Genomic DNA, 22,387 nt, shown 5'->3' on the forward strand with positions numbered 1-22,387 from the left:
ATGAAATTACCCAGCATGAGAACGGGTTATGGATCCCAGCTGAGGAACAAGAAAAATCACAGCAATTTCCAAGCACACAGGCCCTGCTACACTGCTAACCTCTACTACTAAATGCCTGCCAGCATATAAAAACTTAAACCAAATATTACAATAGTAACTTATTTGTGAGAAATTCATATCAATGTGTGCTAAAGGAAATCATCCTCATAATCAGTGGGTTTTCTGAGAGGGCACATGAACATTGTCTGTAAAAGTAGTAGTTTGTGTCAGGACCTCCCAGTTGTCCAATCTATATCTTTTTGAAGGCCACACCTAGATCCATCTGTTAATCCAACATTTTGTATCACTGAGTTGGTGGCCAGGGTTTACAGTAACAAGCTGCTATTCAGTATTGTACCAGGATCTGAATGGTTGTGTTTATGAGGAACATTTAGCCACAGACTTCATGAAGATCAATGCTATTTCACTGTTGCTTTATTGCTTGATATATAAAAAAAGGACTGTATCAATTTGGATCTTTAAAAGGATAACAAGATGTTGTTTAGAGCAATAATGCCATTGTCCAGTGATACTTGATGTCATTTGATTATTCCCATGACTCTTTTATCTTAAATCTTCTAAAGAGAACTTTGTCCCAGTCAGATTTTGATAAAGAAGATCTTCTCTTCATCTCAGGATTACAGCCCCAGTGAGGAACATTGAAAGCTTTCCATGCTGGTTTAAACCTTTTTGTCCTAATGTCCTCACTGTTCTCTGTTCTTTTACACATGACGTATTTTATTATTTGATGACAACTGGTTTAATTTCAGGCTACTAATCGTAAAGTTCCACCAATGAGGTTATAGCATCTTTATGATTAGGCTACTATTGTGTATTTGAAATATGTTTGCTGCTGTATGAATCATGCTAATAGAACATATTTCTCCATGTCCCTTGAAAGTTTAAACACAGCCTATTGTTGTGCTTTGTAAAATTTCAAATCCGTACAGAGTCCACGGGGAACACCTTCTTCGTTTCTTGAGATTTTTAAGTCAGTTACATGGTTGTGGTTTCCTAGGACTGAAAGTCAAACAAGAGTCTAAAAATTATTACATGTGTTACAAATATTACAATAGTAACAATAGTAACTCACACTGCTTTCACAAATCCATCATGTTGCTCATGATCGATTTGTGAAAGCAATGAAAAGGTTAAAATATTCAAGGGACTGAATATGTTTTGTAGGCACTGTAGATTCTTGCCACTAGAGTGTGGCAAGATTTCTCATCTTTCCCATCGTGAGCCAAGGTCTCTGATTTACATCCAGCAGCAGGTTATCAGCCATTGCAGTTTTTCATGAAATCCCAACCTGATTCCACCCACTACAGCATAAATTTACACTTTTACACCTTAGGGGACATCTTAAAACTCTTCCGTCAGAGGAAAAGGGGAGAGAGAGAGAACCAGGGTCTGGATTTGATGATAGTTTAGTTGGCAGTGATGATACCTTTTCAGATCAGACTTGTTTGGGAGTGTTATTCCAAAGGCTGCCTTCCTAAAGGTTAATAAAATATCCTGTCTTTCCATTATGGTTCAGAAGAAAGACAGCAGGCGGGCTGAAATGCTGTTTTCCAACAGATTAAGTCAATTGAAAACTATGGCATGTATTTACTCATTTGATCTTGGTCTCATATTAATACTAATTAGATTATCTCATATATGTAGATATGACACAAAAATGCAAAAAAATAACTGAGGAAATATCTAAGTGAGTAAATGCTTTTATTTGCAGCACTAAAACTCAAATAAACACACATAAATTCCACTTCTGTGTAAAAGTTGGGGTTTGACTTCCCCTAGTGAAGAATAATTTAAAACCAAAGCATGTGTAGAGATCAATATGTTATCCTCGAGAGAAGCCACATGATACCAGAGCTCACAGGTGGATTTGGGGGTGATGGTCAGGCATGACGTGAATTTGCAGCAGCTGTTGTGAGGGATGCGCAAATGTGTGCTTTCTCTGCTTAGACTTGGTTGGCTCATTGCAATTCATTCAGCTAGTTAGAAGATGAATGCAGTGCTTTTTGCAATAGATAAGGAGATTCAGTTAATTGTCACCATCTGTCAGTCTGTCTATTGCCTGGCCAAAAGAAAAATCTGCACTAAACCCAAAGCCTTCTCCAGCAAACTCAAAAGATTTTCAATAGGCAAAGGTCCGGGCTATGCGGTGGCCAGTGATATCTAATAGTTCCAGAACCACTCTTTAATGAGTCCAATGTATCCTGGATTTGTTATCTTGGAATATATCTGTTGATGGAATAACTTATTTTGCCTCTCTTCTAAAGTGTCCATCACTAAGAGGCTTAATTTGCACTGAAAGATAATTGCCCGTGATGTAATTATCCAATAGCTATCCATATATTTACAAACAAGACGACCCGCCGAACATAAGCATATTACTAAACGGTGGGAAAAAAACTAACTCATTAACCACTGATAAGTGTAGACTTAAAATAAAAGTAGCATTTAACCACTCACTCTGAAGAGCCTCTGTTGCTGTGTAAGAAATTATGTGGGTTAATAAACCTAACAAGTGAACATTCTGACTCATCTACTTGTTTCCTCGAACATGGACTGCAACATTGATGTGGCAAAACAAAATGTATGGTGGATTAATTTAGCTGAAAATTCATGACCCTGTTAAGCAGTTCTGCACAAAGGCTGTGATGTTATTGTTACAAAATTCATAATAGGGAATAGAGCAGAATGACCTAATAGAAAAATATGAGCCAAACAGAAGATATTTATGCAGCACTAGGAGATACTACATACGTTTCAGCACTACAAACACTCAACAAAATGGACTAAAAGAAAGTGGATGTATCTGCAATATGTGATTTTTGCACAAGTGATTGTTACAACCAAAACATTTCCTTTTGCACTTTTTAGGCCACATTTATCAAGCATTTTTAAAACTACTATTTTACTTCCCCTCACAAACTTTTCTTATCTGTCTGTGCTTTATTTTTAACCTTGAATATACACTCCATTTAGTTTGCCCTAATAGCTTTACTACTAATTTCTGTATTTCTGAGTCTCTTCCATACTTTTGTTTCATACAAACTAACTGTGGATTCATTCAAGCTCCCTCTAGATGTACATGTAAAGAGAAGGTTCTGGTAGCCGTAAATGGCGAGATTAAATTAAGAAACTGGAGGTTACAAAGACATTCTAATTTTAGATGCATTTCTCAAAAATGTAAGAATCAGCAACTGGAGAAACATACATGCTACTTTCACTATACTCCTTTGACTGATCACATAAATACATCCCCTGTAGATGTTTTGTTAGCATTACACTAAGCAAAACAGAAACAAACACACACGCACAAAAAAATAAAAAGATTAAAGCAAAACATTTCCCAGACAGCATTATTATGTTGGACATACGTAGATTTAGATGTTTGTTAGAAAGATTCCAGATTTCACATTGATTCCAGAGGAATCAAGTCAGTAAGTAGCAGTCTACATTGATTAACTGATCATTGTTGATATTGATGAAGTCAGACTTATTGACAGTTTTCTCCTCCACAGGATTGGTGCGTGTGTGTTCGGGGGTGTGTGTGTGTGTGAAACGGTTACCAAAGTGTGATGGTATAATGTGAGACAGGAATCAGGAAAAACAAACAAACAAAAAAACCTAGAAAAACAATAAAGCTTCTCTTACTTCTCCCACTGCTCCTATTGCCATCTGCAGAAATACACTGCTCAGTCAGAAACAACCAATCAGAGCCAGGAGGAGGGTCTAACACTGTCATTCACCCACGTGTATGTGCTGCTCACACCCTCCTCCTTTCCCTCTGCTATGCTACAGCTGAGTCACTACAACATAGTCTGCCATGAATGCTTAGGCTGGCAAGCATGGCCACTGATAACGGAGGATATGTAACAGTTCAACAACATGTCAGTGGTGAGTGTTTAAGATTTAGCTTGTTTTTATTAGTTCTGTATTTCCGTTTATATTAGTACAAGCTAAAAACAAAATAACAAAATTGGCCCATGGTTTCACAATAGGTGAAAATCAAAAATTTGGGCCAGATGTGCGAATGAGTCAACCATAACCTTCTCTGTATACCAGAGTATTTCTGCGTTAAATCTGAGTTTTAGTATCCTACAACTCAAACTTGTCCCAATAGGGCCATTTAAAAAGAGCCTCATTCCCTGTTAGAGCAACAAATCTACCACGAGTGGCTGAGAAACAACAGGACCAAACTGCCTTTAAAGTGCACACTTTAATCTGATTGAACTGCTTTGGCTGGACCCAAACAGACCCGGAGCTAAATGAATTCATGAAAACCTCGGTAGCAGAAGTAACTTTACAAAGAGAGAGGGTTGAAATCTCAACAAAGATGTGAGAAACTGATGAGGTCATACAGAAGACAATTAGTTCAAGTTATTGCACCTGATGGCAGTTTTACAAGCTATTGATTTATGGGAGGAATTAGTTTTCTCCACACAGTTTCTGCATTGTAGCTTCATTTGGGATTATTTCAGCTCCCCTACAGGAAGCAATTCCTCTTGAATTGAACACCCAGATAAGATAATGGTGTCAGTTATCACTGCTTATGAAATTACGTTGAAGGTCAAATTAACCTGTCTCTGACCCTCAGGAAAGCTGGTGCATTACCATCACACCATTATAACTGTTTGCTACCATAAATCAGTTTGATTTACTACTCAACTGTTAAATCATTAAATGAAGGACAATTTTAATCTGAACATAAACCAACACAGCCGGGACAGAGCAATACTGTTTTTGCAATGGCTTCAGAGCCAATGGTATTTGGGTTTTGCAATCCCTTGCAGCAGCCCTATAACACTACGCTTCATTGTCCGTTCATGTCAGTGGTTTGCTTATCCAATAACAATGGCTGTAAGTCTGAAACTCTCATTTAGTCACAAATGTTCACTGGGGGTTGAAGTTCTCACACCAACGGACAGCATGTTTATAGAAATGGAGGACTTCTGATGAATGCTAGCCTCTGTCCAGTCTTCCCACGGTGTGTTACAGTGTCTGACAGTGACTCCAGCTGTCAAACACTGGAGTCACTGGAAACAATAACTAAAGTGTCTGGAATCTACAGTTGATTATGTGTCATTAAAATAGTTATTTAATAGTAGTTTCAGAATTATTTTGTGACAATGTATTCAACAGATAAACAGGCCTCTTCACAGGCATTGCCCTACCAAAGGGCACAGAATAAGGGTCCAGACAGCATTATTATGTTGGACATACTGTAGATAATGCTATGCCTCTGAAATTTTTTACGTTTTCCAATGTTAAAATCAGAAACATAATGTATGTTGACTGAAGACAAAGTAACACAATGCTGCAAATCTTTTTTTTTTTTCACAATCACTCATTTCAAAAATGTAGGGTGCATATGTATTGAACCCCTTGAGTCACTACCACCTTTCGGTGCAATTAGTACTTTACGGCGTCACAGAAAAAAAGAAAAGAAGTTCAAGAAGTTAAATAATTAATTTGATCAGATCTTGCTGATAAAAAAGGTTGATTTGTCCTGTTCTGATTCAACTCCTTCTTGACTGGGACGTCATCAGTATTCTTCTTCACAGATGAAGAAAAAGCAGGCTTTCTGTTCAGGTCCCCAAACATATGAAATATTATGCTATATTTTTGGTATGCTGAATTCTTTACTAAACAGCAATTTCTGCTTACAGCTTCCAAATTCAGCATTAAAACCTGGCCTCAGTATTCCCTGCTGAACAAGCAAGAGAGGAAGAGATGTTATAATTTCCAAGCAAGCTGAAGAGAGTGGCAGAAAAGACAGACTGCTTGGACTGCAGCGTTACAAAAAGACTTCTCATTTTGCTTATTTTACATTTTGATTTCTACAGTAAAAGACAATTAAACATGTTTCAGTGTCCCGCAATCTTGTGATTTAAATACTCAGCATCCTAGTGAGTGATCACTTCAGTCAGCTTCACTCATGATCAAACAGAGTGCATAGCAGCGGAGACATACTGTATATATGCAGTATATATATATAATTTACATTATATCAAATACTATTTACTAAAAAAAACACTATTTATTAGTTACAAGCATAAATTAAGCCATGTTTAAAGCAAAACTGCCCAAATATTTGACAAAAGTTTAGACAAAAACAGAACTTATTTGTTTACAGTAGATTTCTTTTCTACATCTACTGTCCTTAATTATGAGGTTGTCTTTATTAAAAAAAAAATGTTTTCACATAATTAAACTCTGTCATTTTTCAGCGCTGAAACTGAGCCACATTCTGCCGTATTCATTAGCGTTTCTAATCTTATACTGCTCAGCAAAAAGATAATTGTTCTTATTGGCGCTAAATTAAATAACGAGTCAACAGAGCCATTCTCTTTGATGTTCTGCTGTAACAAGGAGTTCTTGCAAGGTACTTTGTATGAAAAGGTGTCAAAATATGCACAGTTCTCAGCATTTTATTTTAATTTTTTTTTTTTTTTTGCAAAATAGGGAGACTTATGCTCATCAAAAATACTTCAATTACACTTCACTGACACTAATGGAAATGACAAAAATGGAAGCTAAGGTTAACATTTCAACTGAGCTCTTCTTTCACTGTCTAAACAGAGAAAGTCTCTCACCATAAAAGCACAGAGTCATTTGAAAAACTAATTCTGCTCTTTAGTTTAGTGAGTGTATTTGACATTATGGAATTTCCATTAAAAAAAATCTCAGGTTCAAAAATTTTGAATGTCATCAAAAAAAAAAAAAAAAATCATCCTTGTAAGTAAAGCTACTTTCCACCAAAAGGTTTTCACACCCTTTGAATTTTTGTCACATCTTGTTACACAATGGTTGTATTATTAGCACTCATATTATTAGCATCATATGTGACGGACCAACACAAAGGAAAAGGAAAAATGTCTTTAAAAATTTTAACTACTACAAATCGTTTGGAAATGATTCAAATTCAGTCCCCATACGGTTTCGTCAGGGACAAAAAAGGCTGTCAGAGTAGATGGGAGACTGCAAAAGACTTGAGGTTGAGGTGGACGGTTCATCTTCCAAAAACACAAAAACTGTAATCGCACATCCAAAGCTGCAACAGAATGGTTTATATCGAAGCATATTCATATGTTGGGATGGTCTAGTCAAACTCCTGTGCGTCCCTTGTGTGTGTTTGACTTGGCAACTGACATTCACAGAAGTTCTCCATCCACCTGACTAAGCTCACACATTTTGTAAAGAAAATATTCAATCTGTAGCTTGAAAAGACATTCTACTCATGGAGACTGGATACAAATGTATGCTTTTCAGATTACTCAGACATAAGACAGCTGTTTTACGTTGGTCTGAAATAAAATGCACTGACCTCTGTCAGTGTTTGCCGCAGAATATTGATATTTCCTTTAGTCAAAGCTGATTTGTATCTGTTTATTTATTTCCGTATTGGTTAGCACAAGTTAATCAATTTTAAGTTAGGAACATTCAGTAATGTTCCAAGCTTGCATATGGTAAAGATATGCTAAATTTATGAAGTACTTTTCTAGACATACCAACCACTCAAAGCACTTTACACTAAAGCCACATTCACCCAGTTGCACTCACAAACATGCACAGATTCATACACCGACACACAGATGAGTAACTAATTTAGAGTCAAGTGCCTTGCCCAAGGGCACATCAACTTTTGGTACAAGTAACCTAGAATCAAACTCACAACTTATAAATTGCAAAACAACTACTCTTCCTACAGTTTGGCAACTAACAGAAGCACCATTACCCTTTTAATACAAAACACCTTCTCTCATTCAGTTTAATTCTATTTATTTATATAGCCCCAATTCAAAACAAACATCTTCTTTACAACACAAAACAGATCCAATTTATGCCAAGAAATATAGTATATGCATAACTTTAGGCAAACATATAGGTAGACATATTCAAAGTCAATTGGATACTTATCTGAAATGACTATATAGCACACCTCCTGCACCTCTGCTGTTTTTCTACTAGCAGTCTGAGTAAGATGAGTAGATTAATACACAACTTCTAAGAAAAAAGAAATATTTGGAAATTACAGTATTTGTATGTGCTACACCACCTCAAACACCGACCAAATGCACCAAGAAGGTGAATGACCTTGTCAGCAAGAGTACAACACCTCGTCTTCCAGATGGCTCGCACCCAGCACCAGCAGGTATGCAGCAATTGCTCAGTCAGTAGAAGAGAGACCAACTGCAGCGCAAGGCACCAGGTGTGAAAGTAAAACACGGCCAGGGTGTGTGTGAATGTGAGACAAAGTGAACAGAGAAAATGTCTCGTCCAAAGGAGCTGATTTAATTCCAGTTCATGCTTGGAGTGAGCCATGGAGAGATTCTTCCGTTACCCAGCAGCTTGGACGACATTGCCATAATCACGCGTTCGCCGAGAAGGAACTTAGAATTAATGGAGGAAGAATGAGTCCGATCTGGTTGAAGTGGCACTATTAGACAATTACAGATATACAGTATCTAGAATCATACAGCGTTGAGCAAAGACAAAATTACCCCAAATTAATGTGGCATGTTGACAAACAAAACTGTTCGGAATGTGAATAAGAAAAGAAAAAAAAAAGATTTATGTTTTACGTTCCAAATATGAAGCTTGTTTTGCTGACACTATCTTTGTTGTTATTCTAGTAACATAACAGTATGTTGCACAAACAGAACCAATTGTTATTACAATAAAGTTTTTATATAATAACATGATATAGCTAAAATTTTTCTTTTGCCTTGGTGGCAGTTTTTTTTCTCTCACATAGAAATCATTGTGAATAGAAATACTGAAGAACAATCAATCATGTTGGCACGCTTGGTACTACCTCCACAAAACTCCACCCGAAGGTTCCTGATGGGGGGATAGTTGTGAAAAACCGGAATGGTTCACCCAGAATGGTTAATCACACTTGACAGCTTGATCGAGGTCACATTTTACATTCCAGTGAGGCTGAGTAGTATTGCTGTATGATTTCTTGGTTTGTAGGGAGGATTCTTTACAACACGATGTAGGATGACAATAGCTGTGGTAGCCCTAATGTGTTGACTGGTTTCAACATCCACCCACTGTTACATCTTCATGCCCCACATTCTGGACAAAACCATTTCTAATGCTGTAGAAATGACATGGTACACAAATTTTGAACTTCAAGTTCAAGGTAAAAAATAAACAAAAATTCCATGCAGGCCCAAACCATGGCCCAGAAACAATGATGAGGAGATGTGCAAATAGTTTTATCCATTTTATAAACATGAACATTTTTGGAAAATACCAACCACGTTATCCAGCCATTACTGTCTATCTGGTTTGGTAGGAACGACTAGCTTCCAGGGTTTTCTGAGAAGTAGGTGGTGTCACTTTAACACCTGCCCCCTAGAGATTATTGATCTTTTTGTTATTACTGCCGAGGGGTTTCTCAGTCCAACAGTATGAGATCTGTTGCTCACTGCACTGTTTGTTTTTTGTTGCTTTTCAGTACCGTGAAGAAAAATTCCAGTGATCATTTCCAATGTTTTTTTGTCCTTTTTTTTTGCTTTAACTGAATTTCTCCCACTGGCAGATTTTCTCTCTTTATGCTCATTACAATGTTAATGAAAAATCCTGAATGCAGAGGCTAAGCATCATGCTTAGGTATACAATGAATATCATTAATTGTTTGAATAATTATTGTAATAGGACACAAGAAGCCAACAAAAAGTTTCCCTGCTATGTTTCAGTTCTTGAAGAATTTAAATGAATAAAAAAAGACATACGAATCTCCTCTGCACACAATCTCCATTACTGCAGTCAGGCTTTTTTTTTTTTACTAAGAGCTCCTCAATTTCACACATTACAAATGACAGAAACATTCTTTCTGAGGAAGTCCAGAGCTTTTACTGCAGCACCATGTTAAATATCTTCTGTAAGTGCCTATGGTAAAGAGTGAAATTTTCTTCTTGAATTTCTCTTCGCCTCCATTTGTTGAAGAAGCAACATCAGAGTCAGAGACTCAATAAGCCCTGAAGTAACTGAAGTTCGCTGAAAGAATCCTTCCATTCTTTTCAGAATACCAAGTACTTTAACTTACACCAATCTTGAAGTGTGAAATCAGTAATCTCACAGCTCTGCCTGAGACATTGGCCTCAGATCAGACAATTAGAAAAGACACAAGAAAGACAATGGTCTACGTATGAAATACCACAAACATCAAAGTGATCACAAGTATTTTAGTTATTACTAAAACAGGTGCAGCTCAAAAAATTAGAATGTGATGGAAAAAGGTCAATATTTTTGTCTCATCTCAGAAGTAAAATAAATTTTATTTAGATTCATCACGCAGTGGTAAGCTACGGTCTATCGACAGCAGGCCTGGGACAGACTGACAGAAGCAAGGCGTAAATCGCTGCCTCCTGACCGGGGTTTGACCCGGCAACCCGCCAGTTACAGGGTAAACCCGTATCTCCTGAGCCAACATCACCTCAGATGTTCCATTCCTCTTATTTAGTCATTCCTGAACTAGAGTGCTGCTCAATGGTACAGACTCCTGTTTTCAGATGAAAGGCAATTCTGCATTTCATGTGGAAATCAAGATCCCAGAGTCTGGAGAGGAACAGAATCCTCACTGCTTGAAGAAGACTGAAGTTTCCACAAAGTACTGATTTGGGGGTGCCGTGTCATCTCTTGGTGTTGACTCACTGTCTTCACCAAATTCCACAGTTAATGCAGCCCTGGAGATGCTGATTTCATTTTCTAACTTTCTAGCAGGAAAGTCCTAGCAGAACAAAACAAGCCTGCGATTTGTTTTGCAGGCTTGCCAAAATTAGCCTCAAACGTATACTACTACCTCGTCATGCTAATTGTGCCAGACTAGTGTTAGGCAGTTATTCCAGGTTGCAGCAAAGGATGTAGTGCAATTATTATGCACATACTGTAGCTAAAGCTACATATTTATTGCAGATATACAGTTTTGTTTTTATTCAATCTGGCAGTTTCCTGTTTTATATCAGGAATTATTGTTAGAATTATTTATTTACCAAATTCTAGCATTAATTAACTTTCTTCAGATTGAGAAGTTAACACGTTTCCTTAGTGTTTGGTAGAGTTTGCCTCGAAAGACTTGGGATGAATATTTTAGGCATTCTCTCACAAGCTTCAAACAATAACCTGCTGAATTTGTGGTCCATTCCACCTGACAGAGATGGTGGAACTCAGTCGAGTTTGTAGGTTTTCCTACTCACATACACCTTTTCAGTTCTGTCCACAAATGCTTCGTGGGATTATCGCAGCTTTGATGGCTACTCCTGAACAAGGACTTTGTTGTCCTCAAGCTACGAAATTTCGTTCTGTATACACCCTGTGCATGCAAAATGACAATAAAGTCAGTCTAAGTCTAAGTTCTTTGAAACTAATTTGGTGGTATAATTAAAGTCATTTATATTGAACCAATATTTTACCAGTAGAAAGAAAAAAATCTCCTTTCATGTCCATTTGTGGCAAAGACTTTGGCCTCGGTCTTCCCACATTTTCTTTCCTTGGGATGCCGATTTGTTTTGTAAAGTGCACCAATCTCTCCTGTAGCAGTACACTTACAACATGAAGATGTCACAGTCAGGATGGTGTTATCATGCCCGCAAGCTTTTCTCTTTCTCCTGCAACTAAACCTCTAAATTAAAAAAGAAAATGTGTCTGATATTTAGCAGTCCTAAAACAGAAGCACTTTACTCTAAATCAATGTCAGACAATTGACAAAAAAACCCAAAACAAAACAAAAAAGCATTATTTTTTCCACGTTTAACTTTAGACCATCATAAGGAGATACTGCTGACATGCAAAAATGCACAAAAGGTGCGGAACACTATCTTGGGTAGGCTTAAAATAGTAGGTTAAAAGCAAAATGTCAAGCACTAACAGCATAGAAGCATCTTTATTCTTCCAGGCTCGCTGCAAGCTAGTAATGTTCTAAAAGGTCCTGTGGGCTAAGAGAGCTTTACCAGATCTTCATCCACCGTGAGGGCACTGTCAGAGCACGCAACTGCTTAGTGACTTGTTTTCACACGCAAACACTGAAAAATGACAAGACAATTGTGTGCGGTTTTTGCATGACAGCTCGCAAACATACATACAGTCCTCTGAAGGGCACTTGTTAATGATTCAAATCAAACTTGACAAATTTGAATATGTGTCCATTTGACTCAAGCATCAGAGCAAAAAACAAGCAAATCTTGGGCTCATGTTACATCAGCTTAAATGAGTTTTTCTACGAATGTGTTCAAGTGTTCACTTGAAAAAACAACTGCAATTTTTTTTGTATTAAATTTTCCCAAGCTTGTAATGTTGTAAAGTGATATAGTCTAAGCACCTTTTGAGGAAAAAAACCCCCAAATGTTTAGCTTGGTAAAATGTTTCAGTTTAACTCAGTTGAGTAAACATTTTTTATTTGAAACATTTTTGAAGATTTATTGATCTGGGAATTTTCTGGCAAATGTTTGCTTGCTTTTCAGTGTGACGATTATTTTTATATTTATTGGTGTTAGTGAGCTGCGCTGCGCAGCTAGCCTGCGTTTATTCTTGCCTCAGACCCATGGTACCAGCACCAACTGTCATCTTCATATAGACTAAAAAAAAAACCGGGGATGAGGCAGAGAAAACTTTTTCTTAGTACTGAAATAGAATCCATTTGACAACTTGGCCAACACTGCACGTTTCGGCAAACTTAAGAGTCAACTTTGTTTTTGAACTTTCCGAGGAGAAGTCTCACAAATATCAGTGACACAAGACTTGTAGACAGAGTGTAGAGATCATGAAGCTATGCATCAACAGTGCACTTCGCTGTGCATCTAAAGGAGCTGGATATCTAGAGAGAAGGGGGGTGGAAGGATGTAAACACGTACAAAGAGCAGGAAAAAAAAAGAAGAGGTCTTACCTGGAAACACAAGGACAGCAAACACCCATGACAGGATGATGAAACATACTGAATTACACATGCTTCCCAAACAGTGCTGATTGTGATCTGGCCGTTTGTTTTAAAGAGGCTCTTTTTGTATCTTCGCCACAGTGGGGCTTTTAGATGTCTGCCCACTTTTCTTTTTTTGTCTCACAGCCTATTCTCTAGCTGTCAGTGCGCACAGCGTCTCATCCCCACTTGGAGGCAAGTGAAGATTTATGCAATCCAGTGCAAGTCGCAGCTGCGGAGAAACAGACGATTCCTCACGAGGTGTTCAGGCTCCCTCTTTGCTCCGAACTACAGCACACAGAGGGACCAGCATTCTGCAGGATTCAGGGCAGAGTAGGGGGAGGGCAGCCTGTGCTCAATTCAGATTGGCTGACGGTTCTGCCGTACTCTCAAGAACAGTCCCAGCTCTGTTTTATTTTGTGTCCTTTTATTTTACTGGCTGCTTTGACTCAACCCTTCTTTTGTTTTTGCCCCTAAAACAGAGCAGAATGGACAGATTAATGCAATCGCTACACACCGATTTATTTATTTTTTTCCCCTGAAGTACTTTTTGTACAATATTTTGTTGTTGTTTTTTAAATCAGAGATGTTCAGAGAAACTCTTTCCCACTGGTTGCAATGGGGTACCTAACTCTACCGACATAAGAAATTGTTCAAAGTAAGTCTGTCAATGCGCATGAAATGTCTAAGGCTCTTATTGTGAAGGTGGTGGAAGTTATACATTGTGTGAGAATGCCCCAGTGAGGTAATCCCACACAGAAGGGACATCAGCAATGACATGCCCTGCTCAGATCTACTGGCACTTTGCTAATGTGAGAAACAAACACTAGAGCTGTTTGGGTGCCAAACCAGGAAGAACAGGAGTGTAGAGGTCAGAGTTGGGACTTTGAATGCAAGGACAATGACAGGTAGAGAGAGAGAGTTGACAGACATTATGGAGAAAAGGAATGTAGATATTGCATGTGTTCAGAAGACCAGATGGAAGGGAGTAGGGTTTGAAAGTGTTTTACCAAAGTAACAGATAAATAAGAGGAACAGAGTGTAGATTTTGCTTAGAAGATGAAAATGTTGGTTGTCCAAAAATGTTGTAACAAGTGGGAGGATAAAAGGGTAAGAGTGGAAGTCCAAGCAGGGTGATTATTAAGTAGTAGCAAGGGAGAGTATAACAAAACCAAAGTTATTGAGCTGTTATAGTTGCAAACAACTGCTTAATTTGTCTCTTTTATGAAGAGGTTTGTTTTTTTTGTTTGCATTTTCTTATTGTTGTTAAACATCATATACATCAACGTGCCAATAGGACTAGAGATGGAAAATAGCCACTTGGCTATAATCTCATGTAGTTACATGTAAATGTGAATTAGTATGTAATGTAACATTTTTAAAACTTTAACTTGAAACAACAACAACAAAATCATCAATGGTGGTTGTAAGACAACAAAAGGAACATTTCTGCCATCGATTAATGTGCAGTGGGAACAAAACACTGATCTTTGTATGATTTGATATGAACAAACTGATTGCATGGTAGTCAATCAGATTCCAAGGGTAGTTGGTGCAGAAGTAAGCTCACACTATAGGAGAGAAGAAAGGAAAAGTTGGTGGTGGAATGAGGAAGAGCAAGAAGCATTCAGAGGAAGAAGGCAGCAAAGAAAAAGCGGAACAGTCAGAGATTAAAAAAAAAAAGTAGACAAGAATATTGTGAGGTTAGACGCAGGGCAAAGAGAGCAACAGAGCTGTATAAGAAGTTAGTAAGGATGGTGAAGATGATCTGTGCTGACTTTTTTTGTTATGAAATGTTTATTTAACAATATGGAAAACACGATGAGATCAAAACCACTTCGACAAGAGTGACCAAGAACGGCAGCAGCACAAGTCATGGTAGAGAACACAAGTGAACAGAAATAACAAAACTAGACATTAGAAATATATAAATGCCATCAATTTAAGAATGAAGGGCAGTTCTTCTGACAATACTCATTTAAAAAACAGTGGCAGTTTAAGATTTGAAACACAGTGTGATGGAGACCATGGGTTCCATCCCATGTTGATTATTGATATTATGTTGTTTTCAGTTCAAATGTGTTTGTATTAGTTTTTGTTTAGTTATATTGTGACATTTGGTGAACATTCTTTGTGGGGGGGAGACTGGCCATCTTTCCTGTTCGGAGAATGTGGGAGAGAGGGGGAAATGTCAGTTCGTTTTGATTTAGATTAGTTCAATTTGAGTTAATTGAGTATTTGCCTTTCTGGGTGTGTCTCAGCAAGGTGGATCAGAGAGGGAGACGAATGCTCCTGGAGCATACCAACTTCCATTAAGAGGGGGAATACTCTGAGGATTTATATTTAGTTATATTTACTTTTGATTGACTTTAGATTAGTTTAATTTTAATAATTTGCATGCATGTAAATATTTGTTGGATCATTTATTGTTAGGTTTGTGTAAGTAGTGTTTGTTTGTCTTTTCTTTTTGGATCACCCCTTTACCTGGTGTAAGTGTTGGAACTTGCCTCAGGTATAAATGTCAGCTTCTTTGTTTAACTAAGGAGGAGGGTGCTGGTGTAATGAAGATTTGGAGCTCCCAAATAAATCCACCTCAAAGACATTTGTTGCCTCACTTCCTTCTTGAAACGCAGAGCCTCCGCCGGTCAAAGTGACAAATGGTGTCAGAAGTGTGGCTTTTGGAGGAACAATGACACGATGATGACAAGAGGTGGTAAAAGAAGTAATGAAACTGAGAATCCAGAGAGTAGTGCTGCTATGAGTGGAGCTGAAGCAGCTACTAGTACTAGCGCTGATGACAAACTGGATCAGCTGGCTAGCCTCGTCAAGTCGCTGATGCAGTCTCAAACTGCCCGAGACCAGCAGATTGAGAAGGAATCAGCACGCCAAGAAGTAAGATGGAAGAATTTACAACAACAGTTTCGACAACTCCAGACTCATGTGGAGGAATTGAAGGAGGAACGACAACATGAGGGTGACTTTTTGGAGGAGGATCCTCACACTCATGATGACGACGGCGACAGCCATGATGATGGACGAAGTCAGATGTCTTTCCAGCTTCCAGCCACACAGAGGGAGCCAAAGCTGCTTCCGTTGGCTTCTGATGATGATGTGGAGCACTTCTTGACAACTTTTGAAAGGATAGCTAAGGTCTGTCATTGACCTAAAGAGGAGTGGGCAGTCCGACTGGTTCCGCTACTTACTGGGAAAGCACGTAGTGCTTATGTGCTGATGGACATTGCTGATTCTCACATGTATGACAAGGTGAAAGATGCCGTTCTGACCAAATATGAGATAACTGCCGACACCTATAGAAGGAGGTTTCGATCCCTGGACATTCATCAGGGTGAGACGCCAAAAGAACTTTATGTTCGGCTTAAAGACATGTTCTATAAGTGGGTTAAACCAGAGACTTCTACAGTGAAGAACATTTCAGAACTGATGATCATGGAGCAGTTCCTGAGGATGGTGAATCCGGACTTGGAGGTGTGGATCCGGGAACGAGCCCCAACATCTGCAGAGGAGGCGGCAAGTTTGGCAGAAGTCTTCTTGTCAGCGAGGACAGAGACCAGAAGAGCCCACTTTGGCCGTGACAACTTTCCTACGGGAAGAAGTAAGTCTGATGGGGGTGAAAGGGGTGGTGCGCTAGGTCAGACTAGGAGTTATTCAGCTGCAAAGTCATTTTCTGTTGCTAAACCCAACCCTGCTAAGAACTACTCTTCCTCAAGACCAGATGTCAGGTGTTTTCAGTGTAACAGAATGGGTCATACACAGTATACATGTCCTGCTACTATACGAAGTAAGCCCTCCCTTCTCTGTTCGGTTCCCAGACCACCCTCCCCATCCCCTGCCCCTGAATCTGCTCACACAGTTCCTGTGTTGGTTAATGGTCAACGTGAAACAGCTTTGTTAGACACAGGAAGTTTTAAGTCTGTGGTTCTGTCTAGCTTAGTGCCAAGAGAACTGTGGGGTGATGCTAAGACAAAAATAAGTTGTATTCACGGTGATGAAATGGAGTATCCGGTAGCTGAGATTTATCTAACTATAGGCGGTCAGACATTTCTATTACCTGTAGCATTAGCTTCAAGGCTTCCTTATGCTGTCATTTTGGGCTTGGATGTCCCCACTTTGACTGATTTAGTGTCGAACACAGCAGCTGGACATTTGACTCAAACTGATGGCCATGAGGGATCCCAGGTCAAGACTCAGAACACTACACTCTTCCAAAAACATGTCCCCATAGTGGCAGGAGCAGAACTTTCCTCCCCAATCTGTAGCTTGGTCACTACTAGAGCCCAGGCAGTACAGAACTCACTTAAGGAATTACCATTCTATGATGTAGAACTGGAGGTGGGTGGTGTAAAACCATCCAAATCCAGAGCACAAAGAAGAAAGGAGAAGTTTTTGGGTTCGGCCAGAATGGAGGTGGAAGGTAAAATGAAACCTTGCCCTTTATTTGACTTTGATATTCCTTCAGATATTTCTGCCCATCAGAGATCAGACCCAACATTAAAACCATGGTTTGATAAGGTTACAGAAGTAGAGGGAAAGAAGCAGGGTAAACTAAATGCCTTGGAAGATGCAACTTATGTTGTGAAGAATGGTGTCCTTTATCAGGTTAAGGGTAGATCGGAAGCCATTGCTTTACCACAGCAGCTAAGGGGAAAAGTGATGGAACTCGCTCATTCAGTTCCTTGGGCCGGGCACCTGGGATTTCAGAAATCCCTTCATAGAATAGCAAGTCGGTTTGTGTGGCCAGGCATGCACACACAGGTGCAACAGTTCTGCTCTTCCTGTCACACGTGTCAGTTAACTACGAACAGAGGTGTTTCTAAAGCACTTCTACAGCCATTACCTATCATAGAAACACCAAACAAAGGATAGGAATGGATGTTGTCGGTCCCCTGGGGAGAAGCTCCTCTGGTAACCGTTACATTCTGGTTATCTGTGATTATGCTACAAGATACCCTGAAGCTTTTCCTTTGAGATCAGTGAAAGCTAAACAAGTAGCTAACTGTTTGCTTCATCTGTTTTCACGGGTAGGCATTCCTAGGGAGATCCTTACAGACTGCGGGACTAATTTCCTGTCAAACCTTTTGAAGCAGGTCTATCAGTTGTTGGGTATAAAGGGTATAAACACCACCCCGTACCACCCCCAGTCAGATGGACTGGTTGAACGTTTTAACCAAACACTGAAGAACATGTTGCGCAAGTTTGTTACAGAGACTGGCACAGAGTGGGACAAATGGCTGCCCTATATGCTTTTTGCATATCGAGAAGTTCCACAAGCGTCAACTGGATTCTCTCCATTCGAGCTGCTGTATGGACGACAAGTGCGGGGGCCGTTGGATCTTCTTAAAGAGCAATGGGAAAGCCCAAGTCCATCGGGTGAGCATGTGGTGTCTTATGTGATAAAAATGAGAGAGAGACTTGAACAAATGGCTGTAATGGCACATCAACACATGACAACTGCTCAAGCAAAACAAAAAACCTGGTACGATAAAAAGGCCAGGGAGAGGAGTTTTCATCCTGGACAGAAAGTGGTGTTGTTGCTCCCCACCAGTGATAATAAGCTTCTCACGAAATGGCAGGTCTTTTTGGATCACCCCTTTACCTGGTGTAAGTGTTGGAACTTGCCTCAGGTATAAATGTCAGCTTCTTTGTTTCACTAAAGAGGAGGGTGCTGGTGTAATGAAGATTTGGAGCTCCCAAATAAATCCACCTCAAAGACATTTGTTGCCTCACTTCCTTCTTGAAACGCAGAGCCTCCACCGGTCAAAGTGACACACAGCCACCATTGACATGATACTCATTGTTGAGTCTTTTAAAATTGTTGCGGTTAGCTGGACAGAGTAGAGGTGGGTGGGATGTGAAGCAGGTGAGGGTGCCACAAGATTGAAAGGGGAATGTGTTGATGAATGAAGAAACTCTGTTGAGAGTATGGAAAGAGAACTTTGAGGATGTGATGAATGAGGAGCATTAGAGAGAGGAGGACAGATGGTGCAGATATACTGAATCACACAGTAAGGAAAATTAGTAAGACTGAGGTTAGGGCAGCTTTAAAGAGGACAAGAAGTGCAAATTCAGTTAGTCCAAATTACATGCATGCATCACGTTTCTGTGGTGGTGTGTTTTGTTTTTTTGTTTGTATTTGATCATTTTCTTTTGGGTTATTTGTGCTCCGTAGGTCTTGCCATAGTAATTTTGCAATCTTTATTATTGCTGTTAATGTTAATGGCAGCTGGGTTTAGTTTTTGAATTAGTTTTTCTTCAATCATTGTCAGCATTCTTCTCCTTTTGGGTTTCTAGAGCTTTTGTTTGGCTTCCACTGTGTTAGATCCTTGTTTCACTACCTCATCTCTTCTCTTCCTTTACCTATTCCTTGTCCATTTTATCTCATGAAAGTTGTTTTTAATTTTAATTTTTTATTTTTATGAAGCCTTAAAAAAATGCATATGCCAAACAAAACATAACAACATGTATGGCGATATGCTTATCGCCATGCCTCCCACAAGCCAAGATGGTGTGGGAGGTTTTCGAACAGGAAGTGGAGGCTGTAAAGGTTACATGAAAGAAGCCCTATTTCAGCTACAAACATAAGAGGTTGTGCACACCCTGGACATCAGTACATGCATGCTGTTGAAAAACTGTGATACTAGCATTGCAGAGAGATCTTTGATCTGCCCCTGCATGTCTGAAGCCGCATCAGTTGCATTTCTAAAGCAAATGTTTTATTTCAAATGCTCAGGGAACCTCTTTGAGTAACTTTGATGAACGAAGCGCGGCAAGCCTCTGATGCACACTTTAAAATCGCTGGGTATTGGCGTCTCCCTCTATACGAGAACATTCCAGCTTCCTAAACATATCTAGAGCTCTTTATTACTATTATTATTTGAAGCAAGACTGTTTCAGTGACAGAAGTCCATGCTCTAAAGTAAAACTCAATACCCTTTTTCTTCTTCAGCGTGTAATCCTTTATGTGTGTAGATGGTTTCATTCATTAAAGTCAGTAAAATAACCAAAACAAACTGACCTTGTGTAAAAAAAGGAATTGCCCCAAACTTAATAAATGGTTGTTCCAGCCTTGGCGGAAAGACCTGCCATCAAGCGTTAGAGATAACTGGCAATGAGTGTTTTTTTTTTTAAATCCAGCCATATTGGAGGGCTTTCAAGCCTGTTAGAGCATTTTATTTGAGAAACTCTTCCTACTCTACACTCCTTCAGAAAGCGATTGACAAAACAAGCAATTTTCGAGACATTTTTATCCCAGGATGCCGAGAGTCTGATTGTTCTGTAATGCAGAAGGACAGCATGGACAGGTAGAGCTCACTGGAAGAGCATGCAATGCACAGGGCGTCCAATTTGTTTTCACTGCACAGTGGGAGGATGGTGAATGTTCTCTGCTTTTAGAGAAGTCGCTTTTAGATGAAGCCAGTTCTGGATTGACACGGAGGTAATATTCATAAAAGCTCCCAGAATTCAATACACGTCACGCGTTGGGTGCTTCAGACTTCTGTCAGATACACCCACGGAGCTGCCAAAGGGAAGAGGGGGAAATTCAGCAAAACATCTAACTCGTCTTCTGAGAGTGACATGTTGCATCTGTGCATCAGTAAGCGTCTTATAAAATGTGTTGCTGTGTGTGATGACATCAACAGTTTTATGTAAGTTCAACCTAAGTAAGAAGTGGTTGTGTAGCATCAAAATAGGCTTGCAGAAATACACTTGGTTTAAACTATTAGTCGTGATGTTTGGGGCGTAAGCCGCCTGTTATGTGTAAAGTGAAGAAGAAGGCATTATCATTAAGGCGAGTTTAACACAAGGGAGAGGCGAACATTATCATTAAAGGGACTTCCTGTGTGTGCTCAACAGCTGAACTGTGTCTTTGCCTACACACACGCACAAGACAAACACACACCCGCACACGGAGCTGCAGCAAAGTAGTCACCCAGCTTTTATGTTAATGACACCATTATGAGCTGCGCCTCGATTCAGGTATATTATGTAAAGATTCCATAGTGCATTTCAAACTTCTAAAAGTGAGCTCCACTGATGAATGCGTTCATTCCTGCTGGGGATCACAATAAGGGGCGAGTTAACAATAGTCATCACAGAGTTTGACGGTGGGACAGAGGCAGCATTCCAGTTCTGGAGGTGTTCAATGTCTGTATGATGATAAATGGCGGCTGGACAAAGTGAGTGGGGAAAAACATGCAGTTAATAGAGGAGCTTTAAATACCCTTAGGAATGACAAGGATAACAGAGGTGTTAAAATATTTGAGTTCCTGTAGCTACCACTTTTAGCACATTGAGCAGCGCGTACATGAGCATGACTGACCGCGCTAAGACCCTCCTGCTGGCTTCGATTAGGTTGTTTTTGACCAGGAGCAGTGTTTAGGGTTGGTGTACTTCTGGAAGTTGAACCTCCACGTCCGTCTCAAAACTTGTTTTACTTTTATTAAGATGGTTTCTTCCATGTTTGCTTATCCTCAACAAGCTTCCTGCTCATTTTCAAAGGAAATCATTCCCACAGCATGTTGTTGCTGCCACTATGTTTCACTCTTGGGGTTGCATTGTTAGTTTTCTTCCATGCATAGAGTTTGGCATCTATACCAAAGAGTAAACTATCATTTTTGTTAGGATCTCAAACTTTCCACATTACATTTTTTCTCAACGGGGAGTTAAAAATGTTTTGTTTTTTTTGTTTTGTTTTTCCTTTGACATCATGAGGTCATGACAGTATCTGCCTGTCCAAATATAACAAAAAGGCCATTTTGGGCCTCAGACTAACTATTTTTGTTAGGCTGATAAATATCGTGTCTTTAAATGCAGTTTTCAAGAAACTGCCTTAAAACCAGGCAGTTTCTTGACCCTGCTTTTGATTTTTGCATTTTGAAGCTCCACTTACTAGATGCTTATGAGTCACCAGCAGGATGTGAATTATTGTAATTTCCTCTCCAGACATCAAATTGTGATTAGGTGTGTACATACAAAAGAAAATTGTACTTTATGTCTCATAAAGTACGTTGCATATGACTATTTTAGTACAATGAGTAAAAAAATTTAAGTGACCCCTAACATGAACATGAGGATCAAGAGCAGAAAGAAATTAGATTAGACTGTTGTTGATTTGAGGCATGGAAATATGTAAAGTTGTTGGAAAGTCTCCCTTTGTTATAACTAATCATAGAGTTACTTGTGTTGTTACCTCTAAGGGTACAAAATAGATGATTAAAAAGAAAAAAAGAGTACAAAACAGATAACGTGTGGTGAACAATTACTTTTTGCAGTTGCATGTCATGATTCTTTCATTCTGCCTCTCTTGGGAAGGATTCATCATCCTTTTTAACATAAACGAACCGAAAAACAAACCAAAAACTAAAGAAAAAATGAATGTCTACCTGCTCAGCT

General features: G+C 39.2%; 2 protein-coding genes across 2 annotated transcripts in view; one reads left to right on the top strand and one right to left on the bottom strand.

The window, feature by feature from the left end:
* Positions 1–13,270, bottom strand: part of opcml (opioid binding protein/cell adhesion molecule-like) — a 276,216-nt gene extending 262,946 nt beyond the window's left edge. Inside the window, exon 1 of the mRNA XM_028031720.1 lies at positions 12,947–13,270. Within this exon, the coding sequence (XP_027887521.1) occupies positions 12,947–13,007 (61 nt within the window). The 5' untranslated portion in view covers positions 13,008–13,270. The remainder of the gene's footprint in view (positions 1–12,946) is intronic.
* Positions 13,271–14,988: 1,718 nt separating this feature from the next.
* LOC114153287 (uncharacterized) lies at positions 14,989–18,570 on the top strand. Its single transcript, XM_028031718.1, has one exon. The coding sequence runs from the start codon at positions 16,208–16,210 to the stop codon at positions 17,858–17,860; it is 1,653 nt and encodes a 550-aa protein (XP_027887519.1). The 5' UTR covers positions 14,989–16,207; the 3' UTR covers positions 17,861–18,570.
* The last annotated feature ends 3,817 nt before the right edge of the window (positions 18,571–22,387 follow it).

This window comes from Xiphophorus couchianus, chromosome 11, assembly GCF_001444195.1.
Source record: "Xiphophorus couchianus chromosome 11, X_couchianus-1.0, whole genome shotgun sequence".
Lineage (NCBI taxonomy): Eukaryota > Metazoa > Chordata > Actinopteri > Cyprinodontiformes > Poeciliidae > Xiphophorus > Xiphophorus couchianus.

Coding starts and splice junctions, on each gene's coding strand:
- LOC114153287 (XM_028031718.1), top strand. CDS start 16,208: ATGGACATTGCTGATTCTCACATGTATGACAAGGTGAAAGATGCCGTT.